At 42.4% G+C, this 25,901-nt stretch overlaps 1 protein-coding gene across 5 annotated transcripts in view; it reads left to right on the forward strand.

The window, feature by feature from the left end:
• The window catches only part of AFF2 (ALF transcription elongation factor 2), a 471,106-nt gene that overhangs the window by 422,880 nt on the left and 22,325 nt on the right, over positions 1 to 25,901 (forward strand). For all 5 annotated transcript variants that reach the window (XM_044763573.2, XM_044763575.2, XM_044763574.2 and 2 more), the window contains 7 exons: positions 3,063 to 3,222; positions 5,059 to 6,075; positions 7,639 to 7,760; positions 11,653 to 11,875; positions 17,136 to 17,425; positions 18,496 to 18,559; positions 22,001 to 22,137. In XM_044763573.2, the coding sequence (XP_044619508.1) occupies positions 3,063 to 3,222; positions 5,059 to 6,075; positions 7,639 to 7,760; positions 11,653 to 11,875; positions 17,136 to 17,425; positions 18,496 to 18,559; positions 22,001 to 22,137 (2,013 nt within the window). The remainder of the gene's footprint in view (positions 1 to 3,062; positions 3,223 to 5,058; positions 6,076 to 7,638; positions 7,761 to 11,652; positions 11,876 to 17,135; positions 17,426 to 18,495; positions 18,560 to 22,000; positions 22,138 to 25,901) is intronic.

Below are 25,901 nucleotides of genomic sequence, written 5' to 3' on the forward strand. Positions count from 1 at the left end.
GTGGGTATGAAAAGCTAATGAACCTCTTCCTGTTCTTTCTATACTAGTTTCCCCTAAGTGGTCATTGTCAATGTTGACTGGTCAGGGGGCCGTTCCTGAGAACACAGCAATAGATTAGTTGTAAGAAGTCTTAGGGAAAATGATTTCGGGTATCATTTTATTGGGTCTCAGTCAAGGGTACTCTAGATTTGAAATAGCCTTTATTTTGTATCTATAGAGCTATATTTACTTATACATATACTTATAGTCAATTTTTATATATGGTTTCTGTCCACATACACAATTTCTTAATCACACAATTCTGAAATTCAAAAAGTCCTGAAAACTGTTATTTTCAGTAACTTTGAGATGCACTTATTTGATGACAAAACCTGACCTAAACTGATGTGCAAATATGTATTTAAAGTATTTATTCCTCTTACTGTGAATATTACTGCAGCAATATTAACAAATTTTATTAAGGGATGCTTCCCCAGATCCCACTGGGGGTATTATATATATGGAATATTCACCAAATTACTTTTTTAAAATTAAAAAAAGAATCTGAATATCACAATTCCTTTGCCCTCCAAAGGGCTTTGGATCAGGAACACCTGTATAAAACACACACCTACAAGTTTCCCACTAAGTCTGTGAAGGCTTTGTTTTGATTTAGGAAGAATAAGTTGATTCTGGTAAATAAAACACTTGTGCCTTATGTATATCACTCCAATGCATTCGCTTTTGAAGGAATAATCCCTGGGATTGTTTTGTTTCTTACAGAAGCTGCTCAAAAATAATCCAGTAGACAGACCTCTCTACAGAAATATTCCAAAGTAAATCTAAACTCTAGTTTGGTAACATTAGCAGGACTAGAGTCTTACGAGAAGCCAGAAATGAATGCATAGATGAAAGAAAACTAGGAAACAGCCTTTTCACTTGAAAATCATAAATGTATGAGAGCTACATCTCCTCTCTCCATCCACCAGCCAGTAGTCTCAGTATTGCAGATGCTCTGTGCTGTATCTGAAACTTTACTTGTGGAGAATTGAGGCCAACTTAGCATAGTCTTTGGATTAGTCTTATTAAATATGTTCCCTCAGTCTTTATTTAGTAACCAAAGAGAAAAACAATTGATTAGATTTAGAGGGTACTTTGCATAAATATGGAGCGGTTACTGACATTAAGGAGAGATCTGCAAAGGCATGCAGGGAAATGAGGGCACTGACTTGTAGATCCTTGCCCCCAGTGTCAGACACATGTGCACACACATGCACACACATGCACATGCACAGACACTCAAACACACACATGCACAGGCACACACAGACACGCGTGCGTGCACAGAGACACACGCACACACAGACACACACACACACATATTTTCCCAAGGAATATTGTCCCCTATTTCTTCTGCTTCCCCTAAACTCTTGATGTATTTGGCAGAGAAATGTACTTGCAGACAGCGTTTACTTAGCAGATAGCATTTTAAAATGAGCTTTTGCTATATGAAAGAAAATACCTACCTGGGAGATTAAAGGGGCAGTCTTTAGGGACGCAAGGCACATGTAATGAAAAGGCTCTCTGCATTGGATAGTGACTGACGAGGAGCCCATGCTGGCTTGAAAGGGATCCTATGCCTTCTCAAGCAGCAGCTGAGTGTGGCTCCAGCTCAGCAGGCAAGAGCTATAATGTTGGAGAAGAATAGGCTCCGATGAGGGCATGGGGTGGGGCCAGGCAAGGAATAATGCTCTATGCTTCCAGAGTCTTGGGCAGAGAGGTCTTTGAGGTCCTTCTTTCTCTGGTTTGAAGGCGAGGCCACACGACCAGATGCCCTCCAGGGCCAGGACTGGGCTCACCTGACTGAGCCGAGGGGGGGACCCAGGCCAGGAGCTGGGAGTGTGAGAGGTAGCGAGGTTTGGATGGCCAGCCAGGAGGATAGGTGGGCCAGCACCGCACAGCAGTGAATATGCTCTGGCCCCCAGCCCACCCCTCACCACAATTAAACCTGTCTCCAAAGAGGCGATTGGGCTGATGAGACAGAGGGAGATGAGAACCCTTCCCTAAGTTTAGAGCTCCATTTCTGAGTGAAAGCAGAGCAAAACTCAGTCAAAAGAGGCAATGAGTCAAAGGACAGAAAGGCGATGACATACCCCTGCATGCCAAGAGGCAGCCGAGGTTGATTTGTTGTGGGGCACAGAGAGCAAACGATTAGTAGGAGGAATATTGATTATCAATAAAGGCAGAGTAGCAAATGGTGTCAATTTTCAAATGCTTTGCTTGGTCAGCTTTACAAATTTAAAATCAATCATTAGAGATGGTTGGTCCTTTATAATCATACCTCCTGGTAAGAGTTTCACAAAAGAGTTCACACAAATACAGTGGAGGAGGCCTGGACGTGCATCCTTTCATCCCCTTATTCTTACAGTCAATTCTGGTCGCCTTGGTGCTGGGCACTGGGCACCCAGCAGTGAATATGCTTTGCACAGCCCCTGCCCTTTGAGGGAGCTTGGAGGCCGTGGTTCTAGTCTCGCTTCTCAACTAGCTGTGAAGCAGATGCAAACCCCTCCCCTTCTGTGGAACTCAGTTTCCTTTAAAATGAGGGTTGATTCCCCTCTTCATGGTGAGAGGACTATACCATGTGTATAGCTAAGATCAGAGCCCCTTGACAAACCTGTGGGTTTCTGAACAAGATGGCAACAGAAAATGAACAATTACCTTAATTGAAAAAAAAAAAAAAACGGGACCATTAAGAATCTAAGACTGTGTGTCTGTAAATGCATCCGGAAGGCATGCAACCTTGGCTTAAAGTTTTCATACGGAGGGTGGGAGGCAAGGCTTTCCTGGGAGGGAAGGCAGTGTGCTGGAACCCAAAGTACTTGGACACGCACAGACCTGGTTCTAATGAAATGTTTAACTTTGGGCCTCTGGCTCCAGAGCTTCACATTTCCCATCTGCAAAATGGGACGGTAGGCTTCACTCTGCCTCTGTCTCCCAGATCAGAGGTCCTTAGGCTGAACTAGGCTCTTTGCCAGCTGGTTTGAGACTGAATGAGGCAATGAATGATGTTGTTTTTCTTTCAGCCCGCTCTTGGCTCCACCTCAGCCCCCACCTGCGGTGCAAGCCAGCGGGGGATCCGGCAGCTCCAGTGACTCAGAGAGCAGCTCCGAGTCAGATTCAGACACTGAAAGCAGCACCACTGACAGCGAATCCAATGAGGCGCCTCGTGCAGCCACTCCAGAGGTGGGTGAAGTGGCCAGGGCCCCAACAGCAATTTGCTTCTCACCGAGGTAGCACCCCCAACGTGTCACAGGCACACACACACTTTCAGCACAATAATTACTTTAGCACAATAAATACTTCAGAAAAGTATTCAGATAATTGATAGCATTTTTTATTCTTCTAAAACATAGATTCACAGTCTCTAACAGACAGTCTCTAACAGACAGACATTTCCTGCTATGTGACTGATTTGCTGTGTGACTCAGCTGCTCGGATTCTCAAGCTTCCTCACATGTATCACTGGAGTAGCAATGACTGGGCTAGCAGCTTCTTGTTTGAGAGAACCCGTGAAGCCAGTCAGGAACCACTTCTGGGCCCAGGAACACCACCCCTTGCTCTAGGTTGAATCGATGAATTGCCACTTGGCAAGTAAGACCCAAGAAGTGTGATGCTTGAAAGGTCACGTTGTTTTTTTTTTTTTAATTTCTGTTTGCATCCTTTGAGTGTGTTTGATAATAAATCATGAAAACATTTAACGTAGCCCCGTAAAATACCAAAATTATAATTTTGAAATAAAAAGTGTGCCTTTGTTTTCCCATCCTCTCTGAGTCCCCGCTAGCTCCTCAGTTCCCCCGAGCCTGCGCCTTGTACAGCCAGCAGATGCTTCCAGGGCTCCTTACACACTTGTTTTTCAGGAATCAGAAAAGAATAATAGAAGAAGATGCAGCACTAGTGTTGCTGCTATTAATAATAGCTGATCTTTCTTGAACGTGGATCATGTGCCAGGGGCTATGAGATGCTCTTGCATGTTCTCATTTCATCCTCATAACAACCCTATGGGGTCCTTGATATTACCCCCATTTTACAGATGAGAAAATAAGGTTCTGAGAGGTTAAGGATGCACTTTGCCGGGATCTCACAGGTAGACAGTGGTAGAGCCACAACTGAAATAAGGCTCTATGTGTGACCAGAGCCAGTGCCCGTAACCCCAGAGTTCTGCTGCCAACAGTGGCAGCTGATGGTTTCCTCGACCCTTACCTGCTATTGCCCTGAGCAGGCTGGAATCACAGCTAGTCAAGTGTTTTAAATTCTGTCACCCTCTATTGGCTGGTGCCATAAGCCTCAGCTGATGGCTTTCAAAAGAAGAGCAGTTCTAATAAAAATGATGGCTCTTTTAGTTCAACAGGCTGAATTCAGAGTTGGAAATCAAGCACCTGAATTGTACGCATCATTTCCATGGCTTAATAGCGAACGCTAATGTCTGCATGCATGTCCCCATAAATTGGTTATTGCCCATACACCGAGGAAAGTGCAGTGGTTTTTTGGAAGTCAAATCTTTTCATCCTTCAGTAAAAATACAAAAAGCCTGTTCTTTTGCAGTGAATTACAGCATCGTATAGGAGGCACTGGCACTTTGGCAGATAGAAGGCCTTTCCTTTTGAATTACACTTGAGGCACGCTTACATTTCTTTTCAGGACCAGAGATCATTACCTCTGCCTCCTGGTGAGAGGTTGAGTAATGAGCCCCACCAAAGGATTTGGGGAACAGGTTTCCCTCCCAGGCCTCTCTGCTCACTCTCTGGAAAAACTCTCTCTGAGTAATTCTTTCCTTTCTGGCCAGAGTGGAGGATATTTTCAGAGGAGTGAAAATTAGTTTAAATAAGTAGATCCGGGCTTGTTTGTGGAGCATTTGGAGATCTAGGTAAGTTCATTTATGTGGATTATGTATATGTGTTTGTAAACGTGTGGTCACTTAACATCCAAAGCTTCCATCAGCAAACAGCCAGTGCACCGAGGGGCCTCCTGAATTCTTCCCAAATGTCAAATTCATTCTTGCTGCTGTTTCTCAATCTGCAGCCTGAGCCACCCTCAACCAACAAGTGGCAGTTGGATAAATGGCTTAACAAAGTGACATCCCAGAACAAATCGTTTATTTGTGGCCAAAATGAAACACCCATGGAGACAATATCAGTGCCTCCTCCAATCATCCAACCAATGGAAGTCCAGGTTAAAGTGAAGACCAACCCCAGCCAAGTCTTGGCTGAACCCAAAGAGAGGCCTCTCCTCAGTCTCATCAGGGAGAAAGCCCGTCCACGGCCCACTCAGAAAAATCCAGAAACAAAGGCTTTGAAGCATAAGTTGTCAGCAACTATTGAGACAGTTTCTCAAAGGACAATTGGGAAAAAACAGCCCAAAAAGGTCGAGAAGAACACCAGCATTGATGAGTTTACCTGGCCCAAACCAAATATTACCAGCAGCACTCCCAAAGAAAAAGAAAGTGTGGAGCTACCTGACCCACCAAGAGGCCGCAACAAAGCCACTGCCCACAAACCCATCCCTAGGAAAGAACCAAGGCCTAACATCCCCTTGGCCTCCGAGAAGAAGAAGTATAGAGGGCCTGGCAGGATCGTGCCAAAGTCCCGGGAATTCATTGAAACGGATTCGTCTACGTCTGATTCCAACACAGATCAGGAAGAGACCCTGCAGATCAAAGTCCTGCCTCCTTGTATTGCTCCTGGGGGCAATACTGCCAAATCCAAGGAAACATGTGGTGCCAGCCTGACCCTCAGCACCTTAATCAGTGGCAGCAGCAGCAACAACAGCAACAACTTATCCATCAATAATGAGGAGCCAACTTTTTCACCCATCCCTGTCATGCACACTGAGCTTCTCTCCCCTCTACGAGATCACGAGAATCTGAAAAATCTCTGGGTGAAAATTGACCTTGACTTGCTGTCTAGAGTACCTGGCCACAACTCACTCCAAGCAGCACCAGCCAAGCCAGACCACAAGGAGACTGCCTCAAAACCCAAGCGTCAGACTGCTGCTGCAGCTGCAGAAAAACCCGCCCCTAAGGGCAAGCGTAAGCACAAGGTAAGCTGTCTGATATGGTCTGCCAAGTGCTCATGAACATTGGCTGTGTGTTGGCTAACTTGATCTTGAGTCTCGTTTTCAAGGAGGCCAATGGCAGTGGATTGCAGTCTTTGGTGAAGGCAGTGACGCTTTCCATGGGAAATGCAGTATTTGATACGACCAGGGAGAAAGTGTGAGGAATGATCAGGGTTTGGCAGCCGATATCAAGAGTATCCAATGTGGTACATGAGGCATTATGAGGTGTAGGGAAAAAGAAGATGAAGACAGTCTCCTTCCCAAGGCAGCCAATCCCTGGGGTCAGCTCCTTAAGCTGCTTCTGCTTTCACGGACTCATGGGTCATTACTTTGTAGTCCCCCATCCCAACACCAGCAGAGCACCCAAGTGCTCCAGAGGTCAATACATCCTCTGGGCCTTGATAATTTCTCCGGACAAACATCAGCATCTTTGCAACCCAGTTACACTTTGATTATCCTGGCTCCCACTTGACATGTATTCTGCCCAGCCCACTGGGTCCCCTGACCTGTGTGGTCAGCTTGGCTTGTGAAAATCTCACCTGAAAGAGGTTAGGGCAGAATTCCAGGGCTACAATCAGAAGGTGAAACCCAGAATGGCCTCTTCCATTTCAAATACATCTAGCGAAGTGAGTTTGTATCTAATAGGCTTCTCTCGTATCTCCAGATCTTGTGGTAGTTTTTTAAAGTAACATTATCTCACGGGATATGTGGGTAATATTGTTTTTAATGGCTGCCATAGTGGCTAGATGAGATTCCTAATCCTTGACCCGTTTTTCCTGACCCTTAACAGAAGAGACTTAAGAAAGGTCAGAAAGGGCTCAGATTGCTCATTAGGGAGCAGTCCTCCCTGTGGCCAGGCCATACTGCTGAATGGGATACTGCGAGGATGATTTGTGTCTTCACTCCGCTTTACTGATTCAAAAACAGAGGGTATTATCTCTGTGCTGTGCACCCACTTGTTCAATAAGAATATTCCAAAATAGGGACCGAAGTCTGGGCCCTTGCCCTTTCACTGTTTCCCCACTCTTAGCGATGACAACAATACAACCAGGGGTAAAAGTGGACTTTCAGAACCAGCACATGCAAAGGTGCAAAGGCGTGCCTTGCACATGGTTAATTTCCTTGCATGTTGTTGATTGTGTAAGTGACCTTTATATGTTACCCACCATCCCCATGCTGCTGGAGCAGGATTTATGCCAGGTTAGAGTTGCAATGATAGTTTCTAAACTACTCATTTTGGAGGGCACTGTTGATGGGAGAAGTGTCCGAAAATTATAGACTTTCTTTACTTTGGGTATGAGATTCCTGCGCCACCCATTCTTTAATCAGAGGTTCACATCACAGCTCAACTCTCTCAAATGCCAGCTTCTTGGTAGGCGGAGGCTAGGCAAGGCTGATTGCTTGTCTGTCTGATCAAAGGTGCACATTGAACCCCATTACCTAATCTAGAAGTTAAAATAGAAGCAAACTGTCCACCTTGCTCGTTGTTTTTAAATGTCTGCGTGTGCCGTGTATTTCAAACTCTGTGTATTTTGTTTCCTGTTAAAGCCAACAGAAGTTGCAGAGAAAATCCCTGAGAAAAAGCAACGCCTGGAGGAGGCTGCCACTGTCTGCCTGCTCCCCCCCTGCATCTCGCCAGCCCCACCCCACAAGCCTCCCAACACTAAAGAGTGAGTGTGCCCTGTCTTTGTATGATACTTCGGTTGTTCAGACTCTCAAAAATCCCAATTGAAGCCTTTTGGGTTGGTCCTGTCCCAGAGAAATGGTAGGTAAAAAACTAGACTTGCTTAGACCAGTCCTGACGGCTGTCCCTGGCCGCTGGTCTACGAAGGGTGGATAAGGGGCTGAATACAGGCTGCCAGATTTTGGGTGACACCATGAGCTTTTTAGCAATGTTTCTTTACTCCAACTCAGACTGATCACCAAAATCAGCCAAAGTGAACTATTAGCACTAAGTGAAGTGTAAAAGGAAGTAAATGAATTAAAAAGGGCAGCATCGAGAGACACCTATCCCTTGAACCAGATCACCTGCTTCTGGGCAACTTCCAGTTCTGATGGTGATTAAAGAATTTCCCTGGTGATTCAACAACTTGGCCTTGACAGGATCACCCAGCTGCTGCGTCCTCTTTTGTGTCATTACTTAACCATAATGCAAAGCTTGAGGACCAATAACTACATTCTGAACTCCTCAGAGGCCCAGGGAATGACACATCTAGGGAGGCCACAGAGATGAGCTGTCTGGGAGTGACCCTCCCGCTGGACAGTTCTGTGTTGGGGAAAGCCAATCGGCTGGCACCTCCTCTCCTTTCTCCTTCTTTGCAGAATGTGCCAGAATCAGGCAGGAGGCCTCCTTGTCTCCTCCTCACTCAAATGGCCCCAGCCTTCCCTGGAGAAGTCCTGCCCTCTGTTTCTACCAAGCATGGGACCGGATTCTTCCATCTTATAAATATCAGTTAACTAATGATCGTGTCAGCTACTGGAACCAATCCGTATGGATAATTATTGCAATAAATTCATTCAACATTAGAGATTACTTCCATCAAAGACCAGTTTTGGAGCCTATTAGCAGCCCAGAGCAGAGAGGCAATCTGGCTAACTGCTGCTAACAATTGATTTCACAGATTACTGTTTAACATCAGTGATATGGCATCAATCTACCACAGATAGGATGTGGGAAATAAGTTATCAGCTCACATTTGTTTGGATCCTTGTGGTTTCAAGATGAAATGTAGGAAAAGACCAATTACCACTAGATGTGCTGGATAGAATAAGGAGCTTTGGGCCCTGGACTGCCCCTCTCCCTGAAAACCTGCTGCTCTTTGTGACATGCATCTGTATTTCCTGGTATAACTTTGATCTGAAACATCCCTTCACCTACTTGGAGTTGTCAGAACTAGAAACTCTTCCAGTGAAGCAAGCTGACCTTCTTCACCCAAGGGTGGGCCAGGCATGTGGGGGCACATGCTTCTTCCCCAGTGGTCAAACATCATCATTCCAGGGCCCTCCTCCTCTCCACGAGGATGGACTACAATGGCATCACTGTAGTGGTAGTACCTCCCAGCTCCCAGGCTTTGACCAATTCAGGCCACCTGGAAGCAAAAGGGAAAGGCAGGGGACAGTGGGGCATTGCCACATCATCAGTCTCCATTGCTAGTCTCCTTAAGTAACCCAATAACTTGTCACTTTTCCTGTTTCATGGGAGAGAGATGATCAAGTCTTAAGTCGATGTCCGATAATTTGAATTTGTTCTCATAAAACGGTGTTTTTAACTCATCGTCTTTATAGTCTTTCTGCCTTTGTAGTAGATAGGAAAGCAGTGTTTACCCAGTAGCACTTATCATTCAGGAAGGACCTGAATCAGGTTCTTATGCTCATCCAACAAATCCAAGTCTGCGAAACAATCTCTAGGGTTGAGGGAGAACAAAGCAAGGACGGGCCTCTCAGAGGTCTTCTCCCGGGAACACTCTCCTCAAGCTTTGTCTGCTCATTTGTGCTTTGTTCACCCTTCAAACGAAATGCTTGGAAATTTCTATGAGACAACCTTCACTTTTCTAAATGAATATTCTAAACCTAGCAAAGAATGCCACACCAGACTATGATAGCTGGAGTTCCCCGTGGTCCAACAGAAGGGCCCTGCTGAGTTCCTCCCTGTTCTTTGGAACTTGAGCCATCAGCAGGGCCTCTGAGGCATTGAGTGGGGGTGTTGATGCAATTTTCTTGTCTGCTGTCCTCCTCTGGCCTACTACAAGAGGTGTCCAAAGTAGCAAAAACTATTCTTATAGTAAGAAGCCATAGCAGTGATAGAGTGATCTCTAGAAAATGCTCCATAGATGTCTTTCACCAAGGAAGTCATTAGAGGCCCCATGGTTCTAGGTCACTACCAAATAAGTGGAAAGGGGGCCAGGTAACTGATGCCCGCTGCACAGAATGTACTGTACTGTGTACAATGTACTGTGTACAATGGCAGATGGGAAGACCCAACGTGACTAGAGTAACCAATGGCAAATCAACTGCCTCTGGGAAACAGCTCTTCCCCTGGTAGTCCCCTCTACCTCCTTAGGCAGCTCAGGTAGAAGAGCCAATGAACCATTCACCTCCTATAAATGCCGCAGCAATGCTTGAAATCTCTCTGTGTAAATTCCCAAAAGTTCAATGCCTCTGTAATGATTACACCTAGTGCAGACTGATGTTTGCAGAGCTTCCCCATGGATACAAATCTTAATCCACATGTTCACCATTATTTTAATCAGGCATCACAACTATCTTAAAATGGTTTTACATGTCAAAGCACTTTAAAAATCCATTAGCAAATATTTTTAAATTAATTTTAACCAATTAAGGTAATAGCAGAAACAGTTAAGTTTTTTAAAGTTTTGCTGCATGACAAAAGTTGACATAGAGCCATATTTGTGAAACAAGAGGTGGAGATGACAAGTATTATTGTGATTGGCAAATTTAGGCAACACAGCAGAAGTGGGACAAGGAGACTACATTGACTTCTACCGTCTCAGGAAATCAAACCACTTGAATGCTTGTTCATCTTTGATTTGTTGCTTTGAGATATTGTAAATCTATATTCCTAGACACTGACTGAAATTGACCAAGAGGAAAACATAAATTCTTGTTGACTTAATTTGCTATTGAAAATTGTAGTCAATAATCATGAAAAGTAAATGGCTGCACAGTGCAATATTAGTTGTCTAAGAAAAGATTAAAATTCAAGTAATCTTCATTGATTAGTCTAAGACAGTAACTAAAATGAAAATCCATGACCCAATTACCATGTTAAGCAGCTCGCATAAGGTTTTAGTTGTTCTGTTTTATCTGAAGTCTCAGTCTATTTGATGGTGCCCATTTAGTGGACAGATAAATCAGTTTGAAAGCACAAGAGTACTTCCAGGACTGCAGATGTCTTGTGGCGATATGACAAAATATTTTTCAAATGGAGTTTTGTAAAGTGAAGTGCATCAGTACCTCAGCATAGTGACTTAAAGTCGGGGGCTCATTATGCCTTGGTGTTGCGGTAGAACATTTTGAACATACAATTCACAATGCATCACCAAAGTATTTAGTGCATTATTTATTTCTAAGTCATGTATAAACATAGTATTTCTTGAGAAAATATCCTTCCGTTAATTGTCTATTGTACCATTTGTTGCATGATTGTGCAGTTAAGACCTAGGGCAAAATAAGTAGGTAACGTCCTAAAAAATGATAGGATTAAAGTCTGCATTGGAGTTTCCATAAAAATCTAATTAACAGTAATCTTGAAAGGTTGCAAATATCACACTGTAGCACACTCCATTAGACATTTATATTTATCATGGAGTTCTGCTTCAAAGACGTGTTTCTTCTTGGATGCATATGTTTGCATTTATCTGTAGAGAAGGATAGCTCTCTATAGATATCTATGTATATATGCATTTTTGTATATACTCTTTATCAGAGGTAAAAGGCCATCAACTAAAATATTACTTTAGCTGAAAGTAACCAGCATTGTGGGAAAAATCAGAGCAAAGAGAGACCAAACTTGATGACACCCTACCCTTTTTGTTTACACAGAAATAATTCATCCAGGAGAGCAAATAGAAGGAAAGAAGAAAAGCTGTTCCCTCCTCCACTTTCCCCACTTCCAGAGGACCCTCCACGCCGCAGAAACATCAGTGGCAATAATGGTCCCTTCAGTCAAGACAAAAACATCCCTATGATTGGACAGATCACCTCTACCAAACCTAAGAGGAGTGAAGGCAAATTCTGTGCTACTTTCAAAGGGATATCCGTAAATGTAAGCATGTTAGAAGAAATAATTCTCAGGTAGAAGTAAGTTGACTCAGCTTATCTAACTGAACTTGACCACATGAGGATGTTGCCAGGGGCATGGGAGAAAGAGACAGAGAGAAAATATAAGTATGTGTGTACAAACAAACTCTCCATTATTTCAAATCTCGATGATTCTAATTTAGGATGAATTTTTCATTCCAGTCTTACGTCTCCAAACAGATTATTATATAGAGATTCAGGGCCTTGGGCATCCTTTGGTCTAGTCCCTTCATATCTTGGGGGTGGGAGACACTTCCAAGATACTGACCACAGCATCTGGCACGTGGTAGGCACCCATCATTAAGTGAATGAAAGAACAAATGGATGTGACTGCCCAAGGTCTCTGAACTGGGGTTGGAACTCCAAGTTACATCTTTCCACCACCCAGCTTAGCAGGTGTGAATTGTTTTTAAAAATAATGACTAAAAAGGACAGAATTTAAAAGGTGACTCTGTTGCTAAAATCACACAATTGTGGTTCTAAGCCCACTAAAAGATTATCTAGTCCTTTGGATTTTTTGCACTGCTGCAGAATTAGATAGATAATTGAGAATTTATATCATTTTTCACATCCACGCTCAATGTCTTTTCATCTGTCTCAGGTATAGGTACATGAACTATGTACACCACCAGCAATAGTGCCACTAGTGAATATTGACAAATTTTCCACCTTCCCATGTCAATGCATGTATATGCAGATGTGGCATCTATATGTATCTGGTCTTCTTTAAATGTAATATAAAAAACAGTGAATTTTCAAATGTCTGGTGCCAACGTGGTAGACCCTGAACCAAAAGTACCCATTTAACACCCCATGAAATGCCATGAGGCCTCTGAGCTTTAAGTATCCCAGTTTCTAGTCCTCCGTCATCTGAGATGACATACATGTCTAGGTAAATTTCATCACTGATATAAAGAAATTGCTTTATTATGAAGTCATTTCCTATTTGAAATTCGTGTCTGTGTGCACACACATAATATTTGCATTCATGTTTAAAGATACTGACTCTAATGTTAGGAATTTAGCCATCTATTCTAAACAGTAATTACAATACCAATCCTATTTTTCATACTGAATATAATTAATATTATAAACTCCAACTGATGCTCTCTTCTATTGAAAGCTTTTGGAGGGCGTATACCATATCTAGGCAATTTTCTTTGTACAGTGCCTAGTATATAGTCACAAATAATTAGCTGCTTAATATGGATGTTATTATGACAATGATAATGCTTTCAAGAATCTGCAAAGTCATTTCCACAAGAGTTAAAAACTACTAGGGAAACCTGATAAATATGATGACATTTGTACCTAGGAATGGATCATCCTTCTTAAGGAAATCAATGGAGTTCCCCACTGATAGGATTGAGCACCCATTGCCTCTTCTTTGGCCATTCTTTCTTTCTGTTAATGGCTTGAAATCCAGGTATATTTTTATCCTAGCCTGAGAGTTAAGAGACTTGATGCAGAGTGCTAACACTATAGCAAATTTGCTCTGTGACCTTGGCAAATTATGAAACCTCTCTGAGTCCATAAAATGAATGGATTTGACTAGATGGTCTGTAAGGCTTCTTCCAACTCCAAAAGTGTTTTCAATTTTGTGCTCTCTTCTCTATTCCATTTATGCATGGAATCCTGTTTATTGACTCAAGGGATGGGTGAGTGTGGACAGAGGACATGTTTATATAACTTACGTGATCATGGCTGAATGCAGCATTTCCAATCAGATGTGCCAGAATTGACATCAGTGCCACGTGTGTGGTGGACGTGGTGTTTCAGGGTTCTTGTCACATATCTTGACCATATAGACAAGAGGCACTATCTTGGCTGACTCCACCATTTGGTCTGGGCCATCTAGCTCTGGCAGTAGAAACACGGAGCTGGCTTGGAGTTTCAGAAGACTTTGATTTTTTTATGTGTTTGGGTTGAATAAAATCCATGATAATCTTTAAACTATTTTCTCCATATTCATCATAATAATTTTTAGATATGCAGCCTCTTAGCACATTTATCTTAGTAAGCTCTTGGTGGTAAGAATTTTTGATAATCAGAAGGTCCAGGGTCAAGTAGAAAAAATAGACTTTCATGGATACAAGAAATGTTCACATTTGGCTTCTATCTTTAAAGTGACCTTTTTGATTAAGACAAGCATGCATGCATTCATTCAACAAATAACTGAGAGCACTGGGCTGTGGGGCAAGGCGGAAGGGGTAGGGGTAGCAGTGTCATAAATCGGAGATGGCTCCAGTATTCAAAGAACTATCAATCTGGGGCCACCCCGTGGCTGAGCGGTTGAGTTTGCACACTCTACTTCAGTGGCCCAGGGTTTTGCTGGTTCGGATCCTGGGCACGGACATGGCACTGCTCATCAGGCCACACTGAGGTGGCATCCCACATGGCACAACCAGAGGCATTCACAACTAGAATATACAACTAGGTACTGGGGGGGCTTTGGGGAGAAGAAGAAGAAAAAAAAAGAACTCTCAATCTAAGGTGAGCAATGTGACAGGTACTCAAAGAACTAGAATATAAAATAGCTCATGATTGGAGTCCCAGAGAAAGGATCAAGACAGACCCTTCAGATCTCCAAAGGGACCAAGGAGAATTAAAGCACTTCTGGCCGTAGACATAAGGCAGCTTTCCTGGAGGAGAAGGTATTTGTTGAGCTGAGCCTTAATAGAGAGTAGAGTTTAGAAATGAAGGGAAGTGATCAAACAAATGTGGTCTATCCATTCAATAGAATGTTATTCAGCCTTGAAAATGAAGGAAATTCTGACATGTGCTACAGTATGGATGAACCTTGAGGACATTATGCTAAGTGAGATAAGATAGTCACAAGTGGACAGATAATGTATGATTCCACTTATATGAGGCATCTAGAGTAGTCACATTCATAGAGACAGAAGGTAGAAGGGTAGTTGCCAGGGGCTAGGTGGAGGAGGCAATGGGGAGTTGCTCAATGGGGATAGAGTTTCAGTTTTGCAAGGTGAAAGTGTTCTGGAGGTTGGTTGCACAACGATGTGAATGTGCTTAGCACTACTAAACTGCACACTTAAAAATGGTTGAGATGGTAAATTTGATGTTTATGTATTTTACCACAATTTTGAAAATTAAAAAAAGAGTAAATTATCACAAGGTGAGAAAAAAGGTAACAAAAGGAAGGCTTTTTCAAGCCTGAGACTCTGCACAAACCAAAGCAGGAAAGTGAAGAAAGCGGACAGTGTTCCGTTTGGTGAAAGGTCCATGAGAGGGAGTAGTGGGAGAAGAGGCAGAAAGCTGCAGCCAGATCACGGAGGGCCTTCCATGCCAGCAGAGGAGCTCGGCCTCGAGTTTGCATTTGGGTTCAAGGCCAGGAAACATGTGGAGCTTTGTTTAGGAAGCTCACGCTGGGAGGCAGCACATTGAGGGTGGATTGAAAAAGCTAGCTTGGAGGTTGGGAGTCTGGCCAGGAAGCTCTTTGATTGTTTCAGTCAGAAGCCATGAAGGCCTATCCTTGGAGGCTTCAGAGTAGGAAGGGACAGATTTGAGAGCTGTTGGGGAGATACAATGAATAGGACTCTGTAATTAATTGGATAAGGGTAATAGAGAAGAAGAAAGTAAAGATGAAATAGTGCAAGGATTTTCAAAAAGAGTTTTAGGAACATTATCCTTTTTTGAAATGAAATTTACAGAACTTCTTATATAAAGCTGATTAAAGCAGAGCAGCTCAGACGGAAGGCAAGACAGAGAGTGCGCGGGTTCCAATGCTTCTCGCCCAGGGATAACCACAACGCCCTTACTGACGTGGAGAAGTCCAGCCTTGGTGACAGGGAAGATTATCTTGCCATTAACAGAAAGTGGGAACTGTTTTGGTTATCAATTTGGTTTCAAGGAAATTTGAGGGACTCATGGGCCATCTTGGTGGAACTATCCAGAGTTGGTCACTGTAGGTCTGGAGCTTTGGGAGGGAGGGTAAGATTGAGGTTTCCATTTGGGAGTTATCTGCTTATTGTTGGATCTGTGCCAGTGCATACAGGATTGGCAAATCCTGTCAAGGTCAAGAAGGAAGAGAGCTGAGGAATGAATCTGGGGGATACCAACCTTAGGGAGATACCAACTCAGAAGAGCAGAGGAAGGAAGAAGCACCATGGCAAGTATGGTCAGACATAGAACAGTCAGGATCATCCCACAGTTGCCAGATGGGGAGGGCAGAGTCTGCCATGGAACACAGCCCATGGTCTTGTGACATATACTGTCACTTAATTACAAATCTTTTTTTTTCTCCCCAAAGCCCCCCAGTATATAGTTCTATGTTTTAGTTGTGGGTTCTTCTAGTTGTGGCATGTGGGACACCGCCTCATCATGGCCTGATGAGCGGTGCCATGTCCATGCCCGGGATCCAAACCGGCAAAACCCTGGCCCGCCGAAGCAGAGCGCGCGAACTTAACCACTTGGCCATGGGGCCTGCCCCTAATTACAAATCTTACCACCAACTTTCTTCAGCTGGATCCCATTATTTATTTCCCATTATTTCTTTGGCAATGACAGTTCAGAGTGAAACTCAGAAGTCTCTTACTCATTTGATTTTTGACCTGGTGGAAATGAACTTTCACCATCCCAAGACTTCAAAATGAGGAGGCACTCATGTGGCATTCACTTAGCCGGAAAACAGTCAAGCTCCTCACATGAGGAAAAGGGCAGCTTCAGCCTTGGTCCCAGGGTGCTGACTGCTGCAGTACAATGCCTGGTTTGCTGGTACTTGCTGCACTGGATCTGGTATTGTGTAGAATGACCTGAGTACTTTACCTATGCTAGTGAAAGTTTCTGGGCTGGTTCCTTTATCAAATATATATATGTCAGAGTCATATCTCTCTCTCTCTCTCCCTCCCCCTCTGCCTCTCCCTCTCTCTCTCTCTCTATCCTTCCATCACGTTCCCCTTCCTCCCCTTCCCCTCACACATCCCCTACTGGATTTAGACCTTTGCAAATGGCTGTCTTCATGGGATGATGAGGCTATGTAATCACAGCACCTGACTAGTTTGGTGTTTGGTATCATCATAAAACATAAGCTCGTGATTCACGGAGTTCATAAAATATACCAGGGTCAACTACTTATCCTCAAGATGTGTGCATTGTGTTCTCTTCTCTTGCCTTGTTTCCTAGTGTGCTTGACAGTCATAGTATTTATGAAAAGATGTTCTCAAAAGCTGGACCTAATGGAAGCTATTTGTCCTCCTTTTTCCCAGGAGGGAGACACTCCAAAAAAGGCAGTTTCTGCCACCATCACTGTCAACAACACTGCTATTGCCACTGCCACTGTCACTGCTACTGCCATTGTCACCGCCACTGTCACAGCCACGGCCACTGCCACTGCCACTACCACAACCACTACCACTACCATTTCCACCATCACCTCTACCATCACTACTGGCCTCATGGATAGCAGTCACCTGGAGATGACGTCCTGGGCGGCCTTGCCTCTTCTGTCCAGCAGCACCACCAATGTCCGGAGACCCAAGCTCACTTTTGATGACTCGTATGTTGTCCTCCAGATTATCATGGACACAGTTTGGGAGTGGTGAATGGGGGGTGGGGGCAGTAGGGCTTTTCTAGCACCATGCATGTGTCACCCCACATAAGACCTCAGCAGCAGCTCCTATAGCCTTGAAAGTATATCCTTCCTCCCTGACATACCTCTATCCCCACCAAGAAACGTCTTTGGCCCATTTTAATCACAGAGCTCTGTTACTGTTTCCAAAAGCAGATGCTTAATGCTAGATTGTTTTGTCCACTTTTTTCTTCTGTGACCTCAGAAGTTTGTGCCAACAAAGAGATTTACAGCTAGGTGTTGGTAGATCTGTTTGGACAACTGGAATGGTTGGGGTTGGAGGATGTGGTTATTTATCCTAGTGGGCCATTATGCACTTCAGATTTCATTTACAGGATTATTTCAAGGTTGGTTATTATAGAAATGATAACATTCACTTTCCCTTTTAGAGGCATTGTACAGTAGTCCCCCCTTATCCATGGGGAATATGTTCCAAGACCCCTAGTGGATGCCTGAAATTGTGGATAGTACCAAGCCCTATATACTCTATGTTTTTTTTTTTTCCTATACACACATACTTATGATAAACTTTAATTTATAAATTAGGCACGGTAAGAGATTAAAGGTGCTTTGGGGCCATTACTAAGTAAAATAAGGGTGACTTGAACACAAGCACTGCGATACCGTGACAGTTGATCTGATAAGCAAGATGGCTGCTAAGTGACCAGTGGGCAGGTAGCATGTACAGTGTGGATACACTGGAGAAAGGGATGATTCAGGTTCCCGGTGAGATGAAGTGAGACAGTATGAGATTTTATCACTCTACTCTGAACGGTGTGCAGTTTAAAACTTATGAATTGTTTATTTCTGGAATTTTCCATTTAGTATTTTCAGACTGTGGTTGACTGTGGGTAACTGAAACTGCAGAAAGCAAAACCATGAATAAGAGGGGACTACTGCATAGGAATGGATTTATAGCAAAAACATTTTTGGCTATTCAGTCGTTTAATGAAAAGAGGAAACAATGATTTCTGAAAGAGTTCGTTTTGTTTGTTTAGGGTTCACAATGCTGATTATTACATGCAAGAGGCTAAGAAGCTGAAGCACAAAGCTGACGCACTGGTAGGTTTCCTTCCTCTCATTGCTTTCCTCCCATTAAGGTATTATGGTTTGAAGGAAAACAAAGAAGGCACCTTACAACTGAGTCAAACTTTCTCATTGCTGCTCTGACATAGGGAGATCAGAGCTGATTAATTCCTTAGCACTGTAATTCCCAAAGGCCTTTGCACTGTGTTGACCCAACAGTATTTGTTTTCCCACTGTTCTTTCCCTTACCCCAGCTTCAGAAGCTAAATGGCATATACTATTGTTGTTGTCTTTCAAGTGAATTTGAAATGACTTTTGAAACTGCCCTGGAGGAGGCGGGAGCTCCCAGTGATTCCAGTAAACCACAACTGATGTGAGCAGGGAGAGGGTTGATGAGAGCTGGTTAAGTGGCCTCAAAAATTGGCTTTGGAAAACTCGGGTCTGTAGAAAAATTCAGCTCTTTGCTGCATTTAATTGTAGGTTTCCAGAGTGAGGCCCACAGGCAGGCTAGGACTCTGCACAGAGAAAGGAAGTTCTGTCATCTGGATTTCCCAGGACACTTGGCCCCGCTGTCTATAAGGGTTTTGGCCACCATGATCAGCGATGAGGTCAACATGTTGAGTTGTTTGACTTGATTGATCCTCGTAACAAGGGGTCTCAGCCACATGTTACAATCGTTTGAGAAGCTTTAAAATAACCCTGATGCCCAGGCCACACTCCGGACAAATGGAATCAGAAATTCCTGAGACCGGGACCCAGGCATGGGTATAAAAGCTCCTAGGTGATTCCCAACACCAGTCAAGATTGAGAACTACTGCCCTCCAGAAGGCCCTAAATTCAGGCTCCTCGCCTTTGACTAAAGCCCAGCACACTTAGAAGTCTCAGTTCAACCCCACTGTGTTAAAAACAATATCCTCCATCATTGTATTGTGTCCAGCCAAGAATTAGCTGTCACGTGGTGTTTGACACTGGGAGGGCTGTCATGGAGTACCACGGCAGTCTCTGCACTATGACTTGTGTGTGGCCCTTGCATCTGCCACTTCCCTACTTTCTGTCATTTTCTCACTGTGGTCCAAATTGCTCAGCTATTGTCTTCAGCTAACCTTTCTAGGGTGTGAACTGTCCCTTGGAAACACTTATCCCCTGTTCCTATAGACAAAAATGACAATGCAGGCTGGGTGCCAGCTCCACTAGAGATGCTAGAAAGACTGTGCCTGTGACGACTGTGTGGGCAGCCAGAGATTTGGAAGGCATTGGGTAGGTGCTGCTGACTTGAAGACCGAAGATTTTCTCTAAATGTCTTCAACTCTGCAGCACTGCAGAAGGGCTCTGGAGTTTGTCCTCTGTCAAAATCAGGGCAATGGAGCTCATAGATGTTCTCTTGACAACCTGCTCCATGAGCTGATGAAGACCGGGATGCACATGTGAGACCGTGGCAGTGAAATGTTAGAAGAACTGAGAAAAATCAGAGCCATGGAGATACATACATATGATTAAAAATCAACATCACTCTCTATCTTCCAGGGTTGTGTTTATGTGTCCCCCCAAAACCACTTTCGGTCTAATCTATTTAGAGAATGCATATTCAATTGGGGAGTTTCTGCCCCCATGGGGGGCAAAAATTGGTTTTGGGGAGGTGAGGTGAAAAAGTCTTAGATATTGCAATGGTGTGCAACTCTCCAAATGGCCACGGTACACAAAGACATAATCAGTGTATCTTTGGTATTAAAGTTTCAGTGGGGGTGTGTGAAAAAAATATCTAAAAAAGCTCCCTTGGTGGTGGGTATGGGGTAGCGATAATGAAAAAACAAAAAAAGGCTGAGAAAAACTCATTTAGAGGAATATATATTTGCTAGGCTTATGTCTATACCAGTGCTGGAAGCCTTGTAGTTCAAGCCCTTAACCTTACATATGGGGAACCTGAGGCCCAGGAAGAGGATATGACCTGCCCGCTAATTGCCACTATGGCCATGTAATCTTCTCTCTTGACCTCAGTTTCTCTTTGTGGAAAAAGAGAGGTTCGGGCTAGGAGATCTTTAAGGATCCTTCCAGCTATGGTTTTGTGAATGAAAAGTCATTTTCAAAAATCAGGATGTAAAGATTAGTTTCCACTTGAACAGCCAGTCAGAATGAGATGACCTAAGGAAATTATCTTGTAAGGCAAGAGAAGAGGGCAATAGTTTGCATATACACACATGAGTTTTCATAAAATCACTTTGAATTTGGTTGAAACCGATATTTTTTCCACAACAGCTTACAGAAAGGAAGCCACAGAATTCCTGCAGTACATAAAAGCTGAAGAATATTTATTGTAAAGAGAGTCATTTACAACAAGAGATTCTGCAGGGCCTGTAACTCATCATTTTATAGTTGCACTTAATCCTTTGCTAGAGACAGCTACTCTACCATTTTGAGAATTGAAACCTTCACAGTTGCATAGCAAATATTTTGATAAAAGGTATACAAGGAAATTAAAATAGCTAAATCTGCGTTATGTTGGTTCTTTTACATAAAATTCCATATTAGTGGAATTCTTACATCCAGCTATCAAAAATTGAAAATGTTAAATACTGTTATAAAATACTCACTATAAAAATGTCATATATAATATTCATTACACATAAAAAAGAAATCAGTATGTCTAAGTCAGTTTAATCGCGACCATTATCAGGGCTAAAACCTTTTGCAATAAAATTTTACTAAACTAAAATATTTAGTAGTGCTATATTTTTTTACTTTTTGACACACTATTTCAGACCATCATTTACAATGAAAGTGATGTGATTATTGTCAACAGTCACACTGCAGCTTCACATTTTTCATGACAATAGCATCAATTTGTTACTCTTCTCCTGGGGATGGGCTTGATGTGCCCGGAAAGAGTTCCAAGTGAAGACTGTGTGCATCTGTTGTCCGTGAGGCTTATAGAAAGCATAGTTTCACTGCAAGCTCTGTGTGTAGGACACTGCAATGACCAGGCTAATAAATTTAGTGAATTGAAACCAGCGAAGGCAGTCATTTTCATTCTGGTCCACCAAAAAGATCATAACAACAACAATAATACCATAACTATGATAATACCAACATACATGATACTTTGGCTGCATTTTTCTCTTCTCACCGAGCCTCAGTGTCATTACAATAGAACCTTAAATCAGCTACATCATTCTCAATACAAATTCATACATTATCCCCACTCTATATCTGAGTTTCTCAACACTGGCATTTTTGTCATCATGGGCAGGGTAATTCTCCACTGTGGGGCTGTCTCATGCATTGTGGGATGTTTAGCAGCATCTTGTGGCCTCTGCCCACCAGATACCCCCTGTCCCTAGTGGTGACAACCAAAAATGTCTCCAGACATCGCCAAATGTTCCGTGGGGGAGGGGTGCAAAATTGCCCCAGGTTGAGAACCACTCCTTTCTATGTGGGAGAAAAGAGAGAACATCATGTTGACGAGCGATCTTCCTGTTTCAGTTCGAGAAATTTGGCAAAGCCGTGAATTATGCGGATGCAGCTCTGTCCTTCACCGAATGTGGCAATGCGATGGAGCGCGACCCTCTGGAAGCAAAGTCTCCGTATACCATGTACTCCGAGACTGTGGAGCTCCTCAGGTTAATGGCCTTTCTGCAGCCATCTTCCTAGGCTCATTTCAGTCACAATTAGAAGCTGCTATGTTTTTTAAAAATATCATTTCCACATAGTAATGATTTGTCCAAGGCATTTTCTTCTTAGAAGTCATCATAATTAGTTCTTGCCATTTTATTAGTGTCATGGAAAATTTATAATTGATGGACACTGCTTTTATAAATTATCCCCTTCAGAGGTTATAATGCGAATGTTGTAATTTGCAATATTCATAAGATTAAAAGGGAAACATGGTGGAAGTATAATAATTTCACCGTTTGGCATCAACACTTATCTTTTCAGTGCAGTTCTATAATTCAAAAGAAGTGGTGCTATCAGGATTTCTGTTACAAACCAGGTTTTCTAAGAATTTCTGCCTTGGTTATTAAAAAGGGAGGGAGCACTGTTCCAACACAAAGTTGGTGTTTAAGGCCGCAGGTGTGGAGTAGAGTTTCCATGCATCTGGAATTTAAGGGAAATGGGCAAAGTGGTAGCAGGGGGCGGGGTAGAGATGAGACTATGAAAAGGTATATTAACTGCACAGATTGTTGGTTTCATTTGCATTTTAAATGAAATTTTCTGGCCTGTTGGTCATGGTGGAGTAGAATTTGTGGGTAATCAAAAAAATTCCTGGAAGAAAGAGAAAGAGAAGAAATAATATCCATTCTAATGTTTTTCCGTAACCTGCAGATATTTGTAAAATAATTTAATCCACCTCTGAATAGTGGCTAAGCACCATCATTCTCTGGATGAACTACATAATTGCTTTTGATTGAGTGAGTGCCTCTTCACCTGAGAGGCCCTTATATCCCGGTCACCTCCGGCTCGATTAACTGATTAATCAATAATGCCAGGCCTGGTTTTAACTGTTGCTGTATCTGCATAAACTGTTACAAATCTGAGCACACTTGTACCTAAACCTTCAGACAAACATTGGACAAATTTAGCATGCATGTTTTCCCAGGAAGCATTCCAAAAGATCAAAACAATTTTTTCTTAAAAAAACAACTATGTTCACATGGAATCAGAAGATTAAGTTAAAATCACAAAAGTAGGGAGATTATGAGGAAAGCTCCAGCCTTGCCTTACCAGTGAGCCATCTTTGGCTTTTCGCTGCTCTGAGATGAAGTGTCTCTCCAACTTACTTCACGTACTGTGAAAGCTATCACCCCCGTTCTGTAGCTTTCAAGGGGAAATTGATTTCTCAGTGTCTATTCAAGGCTGTCTGCAATTGTCAAAGATGCACAAGATGAAGATTCTGATAAAAATGATAAGGATTCAAAATTGAAGGGAAACATTAATGAACAAACATGAAGAACATCAATGCCCGCTATTCATCCCAAAATGCAAAATAAAATAAGGCACTTTTTAAATTAACAAGAAAATGTAAAGATGTTAATACCTAGTGTTAGCACACACACAAAAATAGTGGTGAACTAGGACTTTTCTATGCTGGTGATGGGGGTGGAAATTGGTCATTATGACTTGAGAGCAGTTTAGCACTGTGTAGGGAAACCTACGCAAGTGACCATCTATATCTTTTGAGGCAGTAAGACAACTTCCGGAAATTTGAATTTCCTGTACTGAAGAAAATAATTGTATGAGTAGAACGAGTTATCTGTACAGTGTTCAGTTTGGCATATATTATAGCACACAATTAGTAGCACACCAAATAGTCAATAATAGAAGAGTAATTAATTACATCGTAGTACACTCAACCGACTACTTTGCTGCCATTGAAATGCAATAATGATGGAGACTATGTAGCTGCATGGAAATGTTTATAATATGTTGTTAAAGTAAAAGCAAGCTACAGAATTATATACATACGACATTCCTGCCCATGAAAAGCATGTTTCTGCATGTGGACCAACCTGAAAGGGAAATGAGATCATAGCTGTTAATAGGGGGGTAAAATTATGGGTGTTTAACTTCTCTCTATATCTTTCTTTTTCATTAATTTTCTTTTAGGAAAACAAACGGTCTCTTAAAATTACAAAGCAAGGGGCCAGCCTGGTGGCATAGTGGTTAAGTTCATACACTCCGCTTTGGCGACCCAGGGTTCACTGGTTTGGATCCTGGGCATGGACCTACGTGCCACTTATCAAGCCATGCTGAGGTGGCATCCCACATATAAAGCACAGGAAGATAGGCATGGATGTTAGCTCAAGGCCAATCTTCCTCAAATATATATATATACATATATATATATGTATATATATACATATATATGTAAAAGCAAGACATCACATTTCATTTTTGGTAAAAATGCAATGTGAATCATTGAGTAGTACTCATTTCCATTAAAAAACCTTCTTTTCTCTTAATTGTTCACAAAAAAATTCTTTTTTTTAAGCACAGTTTTGTTTTGTTTTTTTCATTACATGATAGTTTACTCCCCATAGGAGTATGTTTCAGTGGAACCTGGTGAAAGTCAATGGAGAATTTATGGACATTCACTTTAAAGTCGATAGTTTTGGGGGCCGGCCCAGTAGCGCAGCAGTTAAGTTTGCACGTCCCGCTTCGGCGGCTCAGGGTTTGCCAGTTCGAATCCCGGGTGCAGACATGGCACCGCTTGGCAAGCCATGCTGTGGTAGGCGTCCCACATATAAAGTAGAGGAAGATGGGCACGGATGTTAGCTCAGGGCCAGGCTTCCTCAGCAAAAAGAGGAGGATTGGCAGCAGTTATCTCAGGGCTAATCTTCCTCAAAAAAAAAAAGTCGATAGTTTTCAACTTTATTTTGAGTTAATTGTAAATTCACATGCAGTTGTAAGAAATGATACAGAAGGTTCCTGTGTACCCTTCACCCAGTTTCTCCCAACAGTAACATCTTGCATAACTGTAGTACAGTCCTACAACCAGGACATGGACATTGATATAATCCATGGACTTTATTCAGATTTCACCAGTTTTGTTTTTGTTTTTTTCAGATTTCACCAATTTTACATGCACTCCTTTGTGTGTCTCCTCTCTCTCTATATATATCTATGTATATATATAAATATATAGTTTTGGGTTTTTTAATTTTTTTAATTTTTTATTTTTTTAAGTTTTTATTGAGATTATGATAGTTTACAACCTTGTGAAATTTCAGTTGTACATTATTGTTTGTCAGTCGTGTTGTAGGTACACCCCTTCACCCTTTGTGCCCACCCCTCACCCCACCTTTTCCCTGGTAACTACTAATCTACTCTCTTTGTTTACGTGTTTAACTTACACATATGAGTGAAGTCATACAGAGATTGTCTTTCTCTATCTGGCTCATTTCACTTAACATAATACCCTCAAGGTCCATCCATGTTGCTGTGAATGGGATGATTTTATCCTTTTTATGGCTGAGTAGTATTCCATTGTATGTATATATACCATATCTTCTTTATCCAATCATCAGTTGATGGGCACTTAGGTTGCTTCCACGTTTTGGCTGTTGTAAATAATGCTGCAATGAACATAAGGGTGCATGGGGCTTTTGAAATTGCTGATTTCAAGCTCTTTGGATAGATACCCAGTAGCGGGATGGCTGGGTCACATGGTATTTCTATTTTTAATTTTTTGAGAAATCTCCATACTGTTTTCCATAGTGGCTGCACCAATTTGCATTCTCACCAGAAGTGTATGAGGGTTCCTTTTTCTCCACAACCTCTCCAACATTTGTTACTTTTTGTTTTGGTTATTTCTGCCATTCTAACGGGTGTAAGGTGCTATCTTAGTATAGTTTTAATTTGCATTTCCCTGATGATCAGTGATGAT

This window comes from Equus asinus, chromosome X (genome assembly GCF_041296235.1).
Source record: "Equus asinus isolate D_3611 breed Donkey chromosome X, EquAss-T2T_v2, whole genome shotgun sequence".
Lineage (NCBI taxonomy): Eukaryota > Metazoa > Chordata > Mammalia > Perissodactyla > Equidae > Equus > Equus asinus.